At 39.7% G+C, this 18,115-nt stretch overlaps 1 protein-coding gene across 1 annotated transcript in view; it reads right to left on the bottom strand.

The window, feature by feature from the left end:
* igdcc4 (immunoglobulin superfamily, DCC subclass, member 4) overlaps positions 1 to 18,115 on the bottom strand; it is a 178,954-nt gene that overhangs the window by 12,872 nt on the left and 147,967 nt on the right. Inside the window, exons 15-19 of the mRNA XM_072278159.1 lie at positions 10,166 to 10,336; positions 4,458 to 4,595; positions 2,768 to 2,882; positions 686 to 917; positions 151 to 315 (exon numbers count right to left, since the gene is read on the bottom strand). Of these exons, the coding sequence (XP_072134260.1) occupies positions 151 to 315; positions 686 to 917; positions 2,768 to 2,882; positions 4,458 to 4,595; positions 10,166 to 10,336 (821 nt within the window). The remainder of the gene's footprint in view (positions 1 to 150; positions 316 to 685; positions 918 to 2,767; positions 2,883 to 4,457; positions 4,596 to 10,165; positions 10,337 to 18,115) is intronic.

An 18,115-nucleotide genomic window follows, 5' to 3' on the forward strand; every position in this document is an offset into this window, starting at 1 on the left:
AGAATTTCAATTAATTTATTTAAGCCTACTCTATATCGCATCCCAATTTTGCCTTTATTTATGCACAATGACAAACTGGATTTCAAATGACCAATTTAACTTGTTTGAAGAAATAATAAAGAGTTGACCAAGGAATTATTAATGGCTTACCATAATACTGCCAAAACCAAAGTTTCCATGTAAATTATCTTCATTGGAACCACGGTCAAAGCACAGTGCTTCATTTGTCTTGCAAGAAGAATCTGGAAGGATTGCGTTGCTGAAGCAAATTGGATCATTTGCCCACTTGTGATGAACAGAACCATTCCAGGCAGGCTTTTTGAAAAAAAACAGAAAAACAATTAATCAAAAATTAACTAGAGAGAAAAATATATGAAAATATTCCCAAAATAGAAGTGTGAAACAGAACCCATTTAAGCACCTATTATCATCAACGATATTATGCCAAAAGCATCTAAAAAGCTTTTATTTAATTGATTTCACATATTAGCTTCTCAAATCAACTGTTCATATGAAATGGGAGATAAGTAAAGCAAGAAGAATGAAAATAATTAGATTTCCACACAAGACCCTTCCTCCTTTATTATAAAATTAAGTGTCATCTCTTACAATGCCAAAATGGAAGTTGAACTTTGATCTCTGAATCCACAATATTCATAAGATCATTTAAGGTGACAGAAAATACCTTTAATTTAATCTGAATGTCATCATCTGGAACACTGGAATCCATGAAGATTTGTGCTTCAGTGAGTTCAGTTATCTCAGTATGTGGCAGAGATAGATCTTCACCAAGAGTAGACATTAGTGTTTCAAGCTCATGTGCATGGGGAAGGGCAACATTATGAGCTAAAGAAGCTTTCCTTGTCCTGCGATAGTGAGAATGTTCACTTGTTGGGTGGGAATTAGGGCCCAACTCTCTGCCAATGACAGAATATCCAATATTACTCATTTATAGCTTACCAGCATCAATCAAAGAAGAAAACTAACTGCAGGAAGATAACTTAATCATATTATCCTCAGACCCATCCTTTCTTCCCCCAATCGGACACCAGTTATAATAAAACAAACTCATAAAAGTGTTTAACTTCTAAATTTTAAACATACTAAAAAGTGGCATACTACAGCCAAATCTTTGTATTAACCCAAAGTAGTACACCCAGATTAGTAAAAATGGAAAGGATGCAAAAACCTAAACAAGGGAGAAACAGAAACTCATCCTAGGCTGCCCTTATAATCTCCCCATGCTTATTCCATATTAGTGAAAAACCAGCTTAAGAACATGTTGCCTTCCATATTTCTCAGTCATTTCTAACACACTAATCGATAGACTTTGATTTGAGAGTACTGATAAAAGCAATTACATTCATAATCATCTTCATGGAGAAAGTTTATGAGAGAAAAAAAGTAAGGAATTTCTACCAGTATTTAAGATTTTCTCACACATTTAGCAATGTAATGTTTTACAGAAATGGTTTCATTAGTGGAATAAGGGTGGGGTAGCACCTCAGGTGAAGTGGTCTGTTGTGTCTATTCTGGGGTAACTCACTCACCTTTGGTCCCCACCGGAAATTCAGCTCTCATCTGTGGCACCAAGTAGCTATTTGCATGATATAGTGACCACACCCTAGTACACCCCTTTCACAGGTGGGCTTAACCAGACAAGAGTAGCCAGCAGGCCTCATACCCTGGTGACATACCATGCCAAGTCAGCTCGGGTGGACTGGGTGGATGAGATCTACACTGAGATCCAATGGCCAGATTGGCGGTTCTGCAATGCTCCATGGAGAGTGAAGGGTATGATGAGCCACAGAAGTAGTCATGGTTATCCACTGCAACCAAGGAAGACCCTCGTTGTGATGACTATTTATACCACTGGACCTAGACTTCCGATGTTGAGAGAATGGAAATGCCCTAGTGCAATGGTTTTCCACTTTAAAATCTCTTCCACACAGGTTTCCTGTCATTGTTGGATTTGATGGACAACCAACCACAACAACAACAAAAGTGGAATAAAAATTTTCTGGCATTTCAGTTCCCAAGTGAAATGTGTCTCAACAGTGCATCTAATCTCAGATGCATGTTGCAATACGATTCAGAATTAAAATGATGCTTTCACTCAGAATCCACCGGAGTGACACAGGAAAGAGGCTTGCTTTTCTGTGACTGGAATTTTACTGGAGTCAGGTACAGGAGTTCGGTTGGATGAGTGAGGGGTGAGAAACAGAGTTTGGGAATGGAGAGATTTTTTTTCTCCGCTATTTGTAGCAAAATCATAAACTTGGTTTTATACTCACGTTTACAATGTGCTATAAATAGAGAAGAAAAGGAAACCTTCTCCAATAATGCAACAGTCGGTCTACTGCATTATATCTGACCTACGTGCTTGATATTGATCTGCAAGCAAAATGCAGGAAACTGTTCATTTACATTCCCCAGGACCAAGATCATGCATCTTAATGAGTATTTACATAGATTGCTTAAAAAAATAGGAAAATATAATCTCAAATTTTACACATTTTTTGTTTCAATATTTTAAATATAGTCATACAGCAACATCAGAAAGGTGAAAGCTGTCAGATGTACAGTTCTTCCCCTTTTTGTTTTGAACAAGGCCCACACAAAAAATGTTTCTAATTAATCACCTCATTCACACTGTCAGAGGAATTATTAACCAATGCGTATTTAACACAACCAGAACATGTTACTATAAACTGGTTATCCAAACTGAAAAAAGTACAAATAAATTAGGCTTGATTAAGCTCTCTACCTTCTCTTATTATTCCAGAAACTGGCACAAATGCAGAAGAGAATACAAAGCAATCCAAGACAGACACCCACAATGATGCCCGTTACAGAATGTACATCAAGGAGGTCATGCAGTCCTGAAAACAAAAGAGAATAGTCAGTAGCCTGTCACATCTGTAACACTGATTCGCAATTATACAAATCAAGGTGTATATTATTACACCAAGAATGTAATTAACACATAATTGACTCAAGTACTTACTAGGGGTTTAAAGCATGCTTTTTTCCATTAAATTCCATGAAAGGGGCTTTGTTAGGTTTCAAATTTTCACTCATTTTATTGCAGTGTAATGTTTGGTGGAAACACAATCACTTCATCACTTAGGTAGCAGATTAATGACCTCCACTTTTAATTTGCTGAATGCTCCATCATTCATTCTGCATCGTCAGGCCAGTTTAACACATAAATAATAAAAGGAGCCCGAGCAATCATTCAGCAGTGTTTCACCAGGTGAAGGGCCACATGACATGATTAATATTCATCAGCCTAGTTCTCATTTCATTATAATACTGCCTGGCATTTCTTGAAAGGATTTTTCATTTATAACAACATTTTAAGGTGATATAATGGCGTGGGATTTCCTCTCCGTGCCTCAAGAGAATTGGGCTAAGCTGAAGCTTTCTTCATCCAACATTTTCATGAGTAAACAGTCTTTATGCAGCGATTAGCATCCATACTGCTCTAACATTATCATAAAGTGGAAAATTCACTGAATCAAAGCCAAGTAGCTGCATAAAATGGATAGAAAAATAGTGTTTAAAAATCCAGTATTTTTTCCAATCAAGCACCTCAGCTGAGCAGGAACTTAATGAATGGTAAGACAGGTACAAAATGGACTTCAGAATGTTTCAATTGGCACCAAAAGGATTAATGCTGGAAACTGCCTGGAATAATGGTGAAGAGGTTTTGAATGACCCTTGGTTAAGATATTAAAATGTGATGAATGTGCAAAGAATGCATCTTAATAAGGAGTCAATGCCTTTGGGAGATTAGCTGAAGAGGAACATTATAAAAAAATAGAAATATCAAAGCCTTAATTTAAATTTGGGGATTAATCATGGTAAATCACAGATATCTCTGGTTGATGTATCGAAAGGGTAATTTATGAGCTATGTTTTCTTCCTTTTACAGTCACAGGAATTTAACACCTAATTAATGAATTTATTACACATTATGATACTTCATAGCAAAACTGTGGTACATCTTAAATAGATCCATTTGATTTAATTTTTCCTTAATTTGCATTCACAGAATGCTTGATAGTATACAGGCAACCCTGGCTATATGGATGGCAGTGGTTGCATCCTGAGGAAACTGGGTGTATCATGATCACCCATAATGCAAAGCCATGTCAGCTGTGCATTTGTCAAGAAGTACGATTTGGAAAAACAGTGTGTTTATTTAATTAATTTAATTTTTAACATCAATTCCATGACAGCAAATTAATTCTGAATCTTAAATTTTTTTGAGTAGTTAATTGTGAATTCAGCAAGGGTGAATGTCCATTACCTGAACAGCATAATGCAGAGGTCACCTACTTATCAAATGTAAAATGCCAACATTTGTGATTTAATGTTCAATGTTTGGCTTATTAATAACATGTTAGCTGTGTTTTAACCAAAAACCAAATAAATTAGTTATCAAAATTTACCTAATATTCGTTTAGCTAGAGTTTGCACATCTTTTGCTGTGGAGAATGGTCCTGCTCCTACAATCGTCTTTGCACCCATCTTGAAGAAGTACCGAGTGTTGCTTTCTAGTCCCTTAACATCAGTGCTGAAAATGTTCCCTAAATACGACAAAAATGATCATTTAGCCAACATGCTAAACCCAATCAACATATTATTTCTCATTTACTGTAAGTATATAATCCAGAGGCAAAACATGGTTTGGTAACATATGAAATGATCCTGATTGGAACTTGAACAAAACCCCATCCAATACAGCATTTTTTGTATACCAATTCAGCCTAAATATTTCTGAGTCTTCAAGTACAATGATGCAAATAAAGTTTCATTCTGTGTTCATGTAGCTTTTATGCATCTCTGTGGTCTAACATGACACTGGATGTGGAATTAACTCCATGGAAAGGTTATCTTGATATGGTGCTGAATTATTTCAGGGCTGTGCATCCAATTAGCAATTAAAGTTTATTATTGCAGAAATGCACTTTTGCCTACACCAAATCTAACATTGTGTAAAGTGAAGGCAAAATCGATTGTTTCATCCCACAGGAAATGAAGTCAAACAGTAGTTGCTTTTTTATTTTAGTAATGTTACAAGAGCAAAACATTATGTTTTTTAACAAATTATGAATCAGAATCTTGAGTCGTAAACTTTTTATGATTCAAAGAGATGATCGCAGTTCACCTATGGATTCAAAACAAGACTTTTTATTCTTTTACTTATCTTCATAAACAATCCTTGACACTGGTATCACATTTGTTTCTCTGTTCATTCACATTTGGCTGCAAACCACTAACCATTCTCTTTATCAACAATTGATTCACCCTCATACTTCCCTTCTGATCCATTAAAATCCTTTTGAATGTTCTACTTTGCTGATATAATTAATTTTGAATTATGTACTGTATTGAAATTTCCTTTTATTTAACTTCCTTTCATTGAACACTGGAAATTGCAATGCAAAGGGGAAGACATTAAAAACACAAAAAGGGGGCCTGGGAATGCAACATTAATTTTGTTACCCATATTTAAAGAGATTTACAGCACAAGAACAAATAGTTCTAAAATCACTATAACTGAACAAACTGAAATGGAGATTTTTCAAGATTTTTGCTCCATTAAATTCCAGGAACGAGGGATTTCAGCCACAAGACTAGAGTAATAGATTTGTGCTTGTTCTCTTTCACAAAAAGATTGAGAAGAGATTTGATCGAGTTGTAAAAGATCGTGACGGAATGAAGGAAAGATCCTGACAGAATTAAGGTAAATGTGTAGAAACTATTCCAATGACAGTTTGTTCAAGATCAACTCAAACAATTGATGGACAAAAAATAAAATGGAAAGGTGGGTAAATAACTGCCTGTCCTGCAGTGGCTAGTTATTTTCTTGAATTCATTGCTTGTAATGATGATCAAAACAAAGTCATTCAGGAATTTCGATAGGAAACGGCACTTAAGGGAAAATCATTTCCATGGTCTCCAGGAAAATGCAGAGCAAGTGTGGGACTATGGATAATTACCCCAGAGAATGTTCGCATGGACCACAAGTTGAATGGATTTCTTCTGTGCTAAAGCATCCCAAGACAATTTACAAATGTTACATAAAATGCTTTTTACATTAGGAGCACTTTAATAAAATCAGTTGCAGAGATATTACTCAATGACAAGAAATGTTTGACAGCAAAATATTAACTGAATAAATCACCAAACTTTGGAGGTAGGAATAAGGCTTGAAGAAGTTTCACTGAATACCAATATAATTTCTGCTGTAGGGTTCCATGATAGCATGGTTCACTCCTGAGAGATGTGGGTACAAGTTCAAATACCAGATATTAACATGTTACAGTTTCTAAGACAAAGAATCAATGAAGTTGAAGTGCCAAGCAAACGCTTTATTTTTCTGGCTAAGATCATACAGCACCATTTGAAGTATCCGGAGTTCCTCTGGTCTGACCAACAATTATCTTCAGCGACATCTACACAGAGCTGCTTGCCTGGGTTTGAAAGTTTTGGTTTAAACTAACAAAAACAGAAAAACTGTCCTTGAAGACCCACTTGGAAAAATCATTCACTTTTTAAAAATAAAATAATTCTGTCATCAATAAATAATAAATATGCAGGCAAATGTCAGGTGATGCATTTTAGAAATTTACATTATAGCATAACATACTCATTGCTTGAGAGGCCCTGAGGAGTGTTGCAGACAGAGAAACTTGGGAATATATTTACATAGTTTGCTTGAAGTGACAACAAGGTAGACAAGGTGGTGAAGAAGACATATGGCATGCTTGCCTTAATCGGACAAGTCATGGAGTACAGGAGTTGAGACTGTACAAAATGTTAGTAAGACTGCAGTTGGAATATTCTGTGGAATTCTGGTCACCATACTATAAGAAGGATGTGATTAAATTAGAGAGGGTGCAGAAAAAGTTCATAAGGATTTTGCTGGACTAGAGGTCTTGAGTTACAAAGAAATGCTGGATGGGGTAGGACTATTTTCCTGAATGAAGGAGGTCAAAGGCTAACCTTAGAGCAGGGGTTCCCAGCCTTTTTTATGCCACGGACCAATACCAGTAAACAAGGGGTCCCTGGACTTCAGATTGTAAACCCCTGCCTTAGAGAGATTTATAAAAATCTTTAGGGTATAGATAAGGTAGATTGATAAGAGTATTTTTCCCAGGATAGGGGGAACCTGAAATTTGAGGGCCTAGGCTTAAATTTAAAACAAAATATTTAAAAGGAACATGAGGAAAAAGTTTTTCGACAAAAAGGATGGTGGGCATAAGGAACAAACTGCCAAAGTAGCAGAGGTGGGTACAGTTACAATGTTTAAATGATACTCGGACTGGTACATTGACAGGAAAGATTTAGGGTGATATGGGCCAAATGGAACTAACTGAGAAATGGAGGAGTTGGGTAGAAGGGGTTATTTCCTACTTTAATATTCAACGACTCTAATTCATGTTTTGTTTTCAAACTTGAACATGGCTTATCTAATTTTCTGAAGTCATTGATTTAAGAGTGAACAAAAATCTGAAGAATAAGGTCGGTTGAAAAGGAGCAAAGTAAACTCAGCGTGTGTAATTATGAGAAAGAAAATTAAAATTTTGATGAATTTGTTCAGTTTTATGGATTTCATTGCAAGGGCCACCTAGCAGATATTGTGTGAAATCTCCATTATTCAAGCAAACAGCCAACAAGAACATCAGGACAACATTGTGATGATTTTCAGTGCTAAATCCATTTCCTGGGAAAATGCGAAGGTGGCTAGCGTTAACTACTATGCACATTCGAATAAAGCATCAGCATGAATGATGACATCTATTACCGCTTAAAAACAGAATAAGCCAGCCTTTTATACTGTGACCAACAAGATCAGACAGATATGTTCACTTAAAATCAAGGCAAGTAAACTTCACGTCAGAAGCAGCTTCACGTCAGAAGCAGCTTCACAATGCTGCTTGCAGAAGCAGATATAAATGTATGAACACTGACATATCACGTCGCCTGACCACTTTGTTACTTTTATTTAGTTTTTTCCTTTATAGCATTTAAAAGAAACTTAATATGGATGCATTTTGTTGATTCAAATTATATAATAACTAAAATTAGCTGATTTTACTGATAACTTTCAAAACAAAAACCAAGTCCTAATCTGAATCAAAAGTAAAAAAAACTGAAAGCTTTAAAACTTAGTTAATTTTATTTGGTACCTGCAGTATGAATGTCATATTAGCACATCTATACCAAAGCATATTTACTTTTGATGAAATTCTTTTAGAATTTTGAAGCCCTTAGTATAAGGAAATAATTTTGATCTTACACTGCAACAGCAGTGATTCCTGAAGAAATAACTTCTGCAGAAGCATCAAAAAAAATTTTGCACTTCAATAATAAATGTGAACATTCTTATTTGATTAACCCATACAAAATATTTTCCCCTATAGAGAATAAAAATGTGAATGAAGCAAAAATAATTACCACAAATGCTCACAACAGGAATTCCACTGGAAATTCAAGCAACACACATCAAAGTTGCTGGTGAACACAGCAGGCCAGGCCGCATATCTAGGAAGAGGTACAGTCGACGTTTCAGGCCGAGACCCTTCGTCAAGAATAACTGAAGGAAGAGTTAGTAAGAGATTTGAAAGTGGGAGGGGGAGGGGGAGATCCAAAATGATAGGAGAAGACAGGAGGGGGAGGGATGGAGCCAAGAGCTGGACAGGTGATTGGCAGAGGGGATATGAGAGGATTATGGGACAGGAGGTCCGGGGAGAAAGACAAGGGGGGGGGGACCCAGAGGATGGGCAAGGGGTATAGTCAGAGGGACAGAGGGAGAAAAAGGAGAGTGAGAGAAAGAATGTGTGTATAAAAATAAATAACGGATGGGGTATGAGGGGGAGGTGGGGCATTAGCGGAAGTTAGAGAAGTCAATGTTCATGCCATCAGGTTGGAGGCTACCCAGACGGACTGTCTGGGGCCCTGAATGGTGGTAAGGGAGAGTATATCACCCCAGCCGACTCACAGGTGAAGAGTATATCACCCCAGCCGACTCACAGGTGAAGAGTATATCACCCCAGCCGACTCACAGGTGAAGTACATCACCCCAGCCGACTCACAGGTGAAGAGTATATCACCCCAGTCCTGGCACTATATCTCCCTCCTGGCACTTATCCTTGTAAGCAGAACAAGTTGCTACACATACCCTTACACTTCCTCCCTTACCACCATTCAGGGCCACAAACAGTCCTTCCAGGTGAGGCGACACTTCACCTGTGAGTCGGCTGGGGTGATATACTGCGTCCAGTGCTCCCGATGTGGCCTTCTATATATTGGCGAGACCCGATGCAGACTGGGAAACCGCTTTGCTGAACACCTACGCTCTGTCCGCCAGAGAAAGCAGGATCTCCCAGTGGCCACACATTTTAATTGCACATCTCATTCGCATTCTGACATGTCTATCCACGGCCTCCCCTACTGTAAAGATTAAGCCACACTCAGGTTGGAGGAACAACACCTTACATTCTGTCTGGGTAGCCTCCAACCTGATGGCATGAACACTGACTTCTCTAACTTCCACTAATGCTTCACTTCCCCCTCATACCCCATCCGTTATTTATTTTAATACACACATTCTTTCTCTCACTCTCCTTTTTCTCCCTCTGTCCCTCTGACTATACCCCTTGCCCATCCTCTGGGTTCCCCCCCCACCTTGTCTTTCTCCCCGGGCCTCCTGTCCCATGATCCTCTCATATCCCTTTTGCCAATCACCTGTCCAGCTCTTGGCTCCATCTCTCCCCCTCCTGTCTTCTCCTATCATTTTGGATCTCCCCTTCCCCCTCCCACTTTCAAATCTCTTACTAACTCTTCCTTCAGTTAGTCCTGACGAAAGGTCTCGGCCTGAAACGTCGACTGTACCTCTTCCTAGAGATGCTGCCTGGCCTGCTGCATTCACCAGCAACTTTGATGTGTGTTGCGAGCACAAATACTCTTTGTATGTCGAATTAAATAAATTCTTAACACCATCCATAAGTTCTCCATTGCTTAAGCATCATCATTCTTTACCACTGCTAAATAAAAATACTGGATTTATCATCATCTTGTGTGATGGACAATTGGCAAGTAACAAAGATGCAAATCTACAATCATTTTGACTATTTGCTTCAGTACCCACCTTCCTTGGATAGTGAATTCCAGAGGTCATCTGGTTGTGTGTAGTTGACATTATACAAAATGATGTATTCGATTATAATGCCATTTGGTTCAGTTGGAGGTTGCCATCGAACTCTGACCGAGTAGGAATTAATTGGATTTAATTTCAAGTCAGATGGAGGGGTGGAAGGTTCTGGAAAACAATGATTAAGAAATTAATGTACACACTAATGTTTCCGTGTTACTTAAAACAATTCAAAATTTTTTATTCATCATCCTTGTGCATACCATTGTGATCTGACAATAAACAACGACTAAAAAACTAAAAAAAAAAAGGACACTTATTGTACTAACAAGGCACTTCAATATGTCTCACTGATTGGAGACACATTTCAACTGAGTTGACAGAACCTGAGGGTCAACACCAAGGAGACAAGGAGGAAACTAACCTTGTGAGGTAGAATTCAATGGTCTCAAGCCAGTGACAATGACAAAAATAGATACAGTACCAAGTCAGAATATGTCCCTATGCATCTGCCAATATTATACTTCTAGGTAATATAGGTAGCAAATTTGAAAGGTACCATTAAAGCTGTGTGGCATTTTGCCTCAGTGTAGGTGTAATACTTCAGCCACAGAGTGGCAGAGAAGAAATACGTTTTTAAGGTGGCAGATGCAGGGCCAACCTCCAAGAGGACCACAATCATTCATGGTTTGGAGGCTTACATGCCTAAATATTCCAGAGAACTATGCTAGCTGGAGTCAGGGCTTTACGCTTTGGCTCCTGGTAGGGTCACCCATGGCAAACAGGTCAGGACAGACTAAGAGTGGTCCACCGATCCTCTACGTTCAGGCTGACAACCCTAACGGGTAAAACAAAATTATTATGGAAACAGCAATGAAGAATCCTGAGTCTCCACGCAGGACTTGCATGACTGACAGTAGTGAAAACTTGGGAAGCTACTGACATGATGAAGGAAACCCAGAACATTGCCACAGATGGAGGACCTTTATACCCAGTCTAAATGCCAGCGGCATAACGTGCAGTATATAAGTGGATGTAGGGCCAATCAAGAAAGCTACCTTGCCCTGAACAGTTTGGAGCTCCTTGAGTGTTTTTGAACTAGCATTGAATAGCTTCTCACCATTTAAAATACAATTTTTCTGTTATTTACAACTTTCTTTCTCATCAACTTTTGACTGACAATTATCTCCAAAATTCTTAATCAAGATTCTTACATTTAATCACTGATAAGCCCTTCTTGGCTGTGCTGAATCATTTTTCTGCCTAGTCCCACTGACCTGCACCTGGACCATATCCCTCCATACACCTCTCATTCGTGTACCTGTCCAAGTTTTTCTTAAATGTTAAAAGTGAGCCTGCACTTACCACTTCATCTGGCAGCTCACTCCACACTCCCACCACCCTCTGTGTGAAGAATTCCCCCCCTCCCAATAACCATATAACAATTACAGCACGGAAACAGGCCATCTCGGCCCTTCCAGTCCGTGCTGAACTCTTTCTCTCACCTAGTCCCACCGACCTGCACTCAGCCCATAACCTCCATTCCTTTCCTGTCCATATATCTATCCAATTTAACTTTAAATGACAACATAGAACCTGCCTCAACCACTTCTGCTGGAAGCTCATTCCACACAGCTACCACTCTCTGAGTAAAGAAGTTCCCCCTCATGTTACCCCTAAACTTTTGTCCTCTCTCAACTCATGTCCCCTTGTTTGAATCTTCCCCACTCTCAATGGAAAAAGCCTAACCACGTCAACTCTATCAATCCCCCCGTCAACCTTCTACGCTCCAAAGAATAAAGACCCAACTTGTTCAACCTTTCTCTGTAACTTAGGAGATGAAACCCTGGCAACATTTTAGTAAACCTCCTCTGTGCTCTCTCAATTTTATTGACATCTTTCCTATAATTCGGTGACCAGAACCGTACACAATACTCCAGTTTTGGCCTTACCAATGCCCTATACAATTTCAACATTACATCCCAACTCCTATACTCAATGCTCTGATTAATAAAGGCCAGCAAACCAAAAGCTTTCTTCACCACCCTATCCACATGAGATTCCACCTTCAGGGAACTATGCACCATTATTCCTAGATCCCTCTGTTCTGCAGCATTCTATAATGCCCTACCATTTACCATGTATGTCCTATTTTGATTAGTTCTGCCAAAACGTAGCACCTCACATTTTTCAGCATTAAACTCCATCTGCCATCTTTCAGCCCACTCTTCTAACTGTCCTAAATCTCTCTGCAAGTTTTGAAAACCTACCTCATCATCCACAACACCACCTATCTTAGTATCATCTGCATACTTACTAATCCAATTTACCACCCCATCATCCAGATCATTAATATATATGACAAACAACATTGGACCCAGTACAGATCCCTGAGGCACACCGCTACACACCATCCTCCAATCTGACACACAGTTATCCACCACTACTCTCTGGCGTCTCCCATCTAGCCACTGCTGAATCCATTTTACTACTTCCATATTAATGCCTAATAATTGAACCTTCCTAACTAGCCTTCTGTGTGGAACCTTGTCAAAGGCCTTACTGAAGTCCATATAGACAACATCCACTGCTTTACCCTCATCAACTTTCTTAGTAACCTCATCAAAAAATTCAATAAGATTTGCCAAACATGACCTTCCACGCTCAAATCCATGTTGACTGTTCCTAATCAGACCCTGTCTATCCAGATAATCATATATACTATCTCTACGAATACTTTCCATCAATTTACCCACCACTGACGTCAAACTCACAGGTCGATAACTGCCAGGTTTACTCTTAGAACCCTTTTTAAACAATGGAACCACATGAGCAATACGCCAATCCTCCAGCACCATCCCCGTTTCTAATGACATTTGAAACATTTCTGTCAGAGCCCCTGCTATTTCTACACTAACTTCTCTCAAGGTCCTAGGGAATATCTTGTCCGGACCCGGAGACTTATCTACTTTTGTATTCCTTAGAAGTGCCAGTACTTCCTCTTCTTTAATCGTCATACTTTCCATAACTACCCTTCTTGTCTCCTTTACCTTACACAATTCAATATCCTTCTCCTTAGTGAATACCGAAGAAAATTGTTCAAAATCTCCCCCATCTCTTTTGGTTCCGCACATAGCTGTCCACTCTGATTCTCTAAGGGACCAATTTTAATGTTTTAACGTTCCCTTTAAACTTTTCCCCCTTCACCCTTAACCCATGTCCTCTGGTTTTTTACTCCCCTAGTCTCAGTGGAAAAAGCCGGCTTGCATTCACTCTATCTACACCCATCATCATTTTATATATTTCTATCAAATCTCCCCTCATTCTCCTACGCTCCAGGGAATAAAGTCCTACCCTATTCAGCTTTTCTCTGTAACTCAGTTTCTCAAGTCCCAGCAATATCCTTGTAAACCTTCTCTTCACTCTTTCAACCTTATTAATATCATCCTGTAATTTGGTGACCAAAACTGTACACAATACTCCAAATTCGGCCTCACCAATGCCTTATACAACCTCACCATAACATTCCAACTCTTATATTTAATACTTTGATTTATAAGCGCCAATATACCAAAATATAGATGATCATTCACCAGTATCTTAACAGAGCCAGCTAGACAATTGCTGTGGGTGCCAGAGCAGTTCAAGGGCCAAGTATTGTTTGAAAGCACCCTACCTTCAATTGCTCCTTTTGTCTTTCTTTCACTTACAGAGCAAAAGTCTCATGTGTGACAGTGTGATCTTGGAATTCTATACCTCACAAATGAATATACAGGTGTCCCCCGCTTTTCGAACGTTCGCTTTACGAAACCTCACTGTTACGAAAGACCTACATTAGTACCCTGTTTTCACTTTCAGAAGGTGTTTTCACTGTTATGAAGAAAGGCAGCGCGCGAAAAAATCAGCACGTGATAAAAGGCAGCGCACCCCAAGCAGCCACTCTCCCCGGATTCAGAACGGCATTGCTTAAACACGTTGCATTGAGCAGCTGTTAGCAAGATGAGTTCTAAGGTGTCGGAAAAGCCTGAAAGAGTAAAGGTGTTACACTTAGCGTAAAACTAGACATAATTAAGCATTTCGATCGTGGTGAACGAAGCAAGGACAAAGTCAGTTTGGCTTGTGGAAGTTGACGAAGATGATGGTGAAGAGGTTTTGGCATCCCATGACAAAGAACTGATAGATGAAGAGCTGATGCAATTGGAAGAGGAAAGGATAACAATCGAAACCGAATGCAGAAAGTGAAGCAACTGTGTGAGATTTTCGCTGCAATGATAAAGTACAACTTTAATTTTGAAAGGGTACGTAGGTTTAGGGGATATTTGCAGGATGCTTTGAGTGCTTACAAACAACTGTATGATAGAAAAATGCGCGAGGCTCAGCAGTCAAGCAACCCTTCCACATCAGCCACAGCAGACGACGAACCTCAACCTTCGACATCGAGGTGGGCAGTCATAGGAGAAGATGAGCTGCCTGCCCTGATCGATGATGAGATGACACCCCCGTGTCCCACCACCCCAACGCCCGGGCCCCGGACAGATACTGTACCGATTCGCGAAGAACGCAGCGGTAGCCGGGAGGCACACAGCACATCTTTAAGAAAAAAGCCGAAATAAACATGCTAATTAATTAGGTGCCGCCTAGCACGTAATTGTCGGCCCAGATCAGAAGCGATGGAATCGGCAATTACCTCTGATCTGCGCCGACATTTACGTGCCGGGCAGCACCTAATTAATTAGCATGTTTATTTTGGCTTTTTTCTTAACGATGTGCTGTGTGCCTCCCGGCTACCGCTGTGTTCTTCGCGGCAATGTATTGGGTCAGCGGCCACTGCACCAACCAGCCTGCGACGACTCAGTCTAACACACTGTCATCAGTGTGCTCGGCGCTGTTTTCCCAATTCCGGTAAGTGATACTACACTGTACATACGTTATTTCTACTTTATATAGGCTGTGTATTTTTACGTGTTATTTGGTAGATTTGGCAGCTTCATAGTTTAAAGGTTACTGGAGAGCGCGTTTATGCCAACAGCGCTTACGTGAGATTTTCTGCCCAGAGCGCTTGCGTGAGATTTTCGCTACAGAGATCTGTGTAGGCAATCGTTGTAGGGAAGTATTTCTACTTTATATAGGCTGTGTATTTATCATATCATTCCTGCTTTTACTATATGTTACTGTTATTTTAGCTTTATGTGTTATTTGGCATGATTTGGTAGGTTATTTTTGGGTCTGCGAACCCTCACAAAATTTTCCCATATAAATAAATGGTAATTGCTTCTTCGCTACACGACATTTTGGCTTACAAACCGTTTCATAGGAACGCTCTACCTTCGGATGGCGGGGGAAACCTGTATTCAAGATTGAGATTGAAACATTTCAAATACTAAGAAAAAGTGGTAGGACAAATTTTGGGAGTTTATTCAGTGGCAATGGGTGATAGGGTGGGGGGGGGAATAGGGTAAAGAGTCAGTTTATTACTGACTTTTTGTACATTGCAGAAGAGGGATTAAAACAAACTGAAGACTATATGTCCACAGTTCCCTCAAGAAAGCAGGGCAAGTGTATAAAGTAATAATATGGAATACATTTTATTGACTAAAACACAAAATACAAATCAGGTTTATATAAAGCATTTGCCATCTGCCAAAGCACTATGTACAGTTTTGGTCACTTCATTATGGCAGGATGTAACAGAAGTAAGAGAGGTACAGGAAGGATGTTAACGAGGATCTTTGTCAGAGTTGGAGACTTCTAGTCATGAAGAATGATTGGTTAGATGAAAGTTGTTTTCTTTGAAGCAGAAGTGACTGAAAGCAGCTTTAATTAGAGATTTTTTAAAAAATGAGATCTAACAGGTGGGACAGGTATGACACATTTTCCAAAGCTGAGAGATTAGAAACTAGAAAGATTAGAGAGAAACTGAGGAAAGTTTTCACTCAGAAGATGGAGAGAATAAAACTCACTGCCGGAAGGGGTGATACAGTAGCTTTTAGATACTAAGAATAGTACTTAATACATGGTACCTACAAAGTTTTGAAAGATGGGATTTCAGGTTATGCTGGATAGTACTTTTTGGGTTGGCATAAATATCCATGATTCTATGCAAGGCCTCTGAAACTGCAAACAGAATTGAGCACTCTAAATTCAATGAACATCTCATTTCTGACTTTAAGAAATTTCTGCAGAGATGACCTAGGATAGGTTAATTGGCCTCTAACTACTAAAGCTATCTTATTTTCTAAGGGACATGGTTCCAGCCAATACTACATTTTCATCAATTCTTACAGGCTTCAATTTTATCATTGCTTTCAGTCAAATAATAAAAAGTGCACTCACTGTCATCTCGCTTCCATAACTCTGCACTTTTGGCTATGCTTACAATAAGCTACACTGAGATCTGGAGATGAGGGGTCCAGTTTTTTAACAGTTTCCTAATGTCTGAGAGTAGACATGGAAGGCTAGGTGAGATTTTTCTTGTGGTATAGCGACAAAATATACCATGACAATTTGCTGCTTTATTGTGTATAGTATATGCCTGCCTTGGAATTGTACGGGAACAACTGAGCTACGTGCACAGCTGGGTTTGTAACACATCATATTCTGTAATACAGATGGGATTTAGGGATTGATACCCACAGTTAATATTAATTCCTAATATCCCATGATGGTGGGGCCCTCTGGAGTTAAGCAGAGATGGACCACTTACTCATTATTTCTCTAAATTCAGAAGTCTCAACTTTTGAACTCACATAAATCTTTGATTAGGCTGCACCTGGAGTACTGTGTGCAATTCTGATCATCATGGTGTGATCACTCGAGTTGCGTATGATGTTCTTCTAAGGCATTGATTAGGGTGGGATTCTCTAAATGGAAGATGCCTGTGCACGACCTTGTTTAACATAGAGAGGTTGATGCATTGGCAGTCAGCACATGGTCCTTGACAGATTGGGGTCATGGTCCAATGGCATGGAATGCAAGTTGACTGGGGACCATTCACTGCTGCAGCCTTCTTCCGCCTTCACTACTGTTGTGATGTGTTGTCATCTTCCACCAGCTCCACTCTTTGTCTGGAACCTCCTTGACCTTACTGCATGGGTGATCCTATCAGGAGGTACGTGCCAGATGACTAAACTTCAGACTGCATTGCATTCGGGATCCCAGGAACATACAAGAACGACAAGGTGATGATCCTTGGGTAACTGCACCATAGAAAGAACATGGAGTCTTTGTAAAGGGTGCAGAAGAAGTTTACCAGGATGATACCTGGATTAGAGGGTATGAACTGTAAGGAGAGGTTGCACACATCCCACCCTGCAAAAACTCATTTCAGGGAGGTAGCACCCTCAATTTGCGGGAGACTCCCGGAACTTCCGGGAGAGGTGGGATGTTTGCAACAGAGTAGCTCCTTAGCAGCTAGTCAGCTAGTTTATATAACGTTAGCTATGCTAATGAACGAATGACACCTGTTAAACTCACCTCAACATGTCTTTTACAGTCTTAACCCACCATGGGCAATAGAAAAGTCACTGTTGAAAACAGCGCAGCGAGCAACACTGTCATTATTTTTGACCCCTATTAGGCAGGGGTACAATTTAGGGTAGTCTGGGGTGACGTACGTTTTACATTTTCTTTTTTTGGAACACTCTGTCATGGTGTGCTCTCTCTCTCTCTCGTGGTCTCTCTCGCGCTCTCACTTGCTTTCACTCTCGCGCGCTCTCGCTCTCTCGCGCACTCACTCTCTTGTGGTCGCTCTCGCGCTTTCTCTTGCTTTCTCTGTCTCTCTCTCTCTCTCTCTCACTCAAAAAAATTGATTTCCGTGATATTGTATGTAACTTGCGGGCATCAGGGAGCCACTATTAATATGCGGGAGACTCCTGGAACTTCCAGGAGAGGTGGAATGTCTGAGGTTGGACAAAATTGGAGCAGTTTGCTCTGAACCTCTGGAGTCTG

This window comes from Mobula birostris, chromosome 14, assembly GCF_030028105.1.
Source record: "Mobula birostris isolate sMobBir1 chromosome 14, sMobBir1.hap1, whole genome shotgun sequence".
Classification (NCBI taxonomy): domain Eukaryota; kingdom Metazoa; phylum Chordata; class Chondrichthyes; order Myliobatiformes; family Myliobatidae; genus Mobula; species Mobula birostris.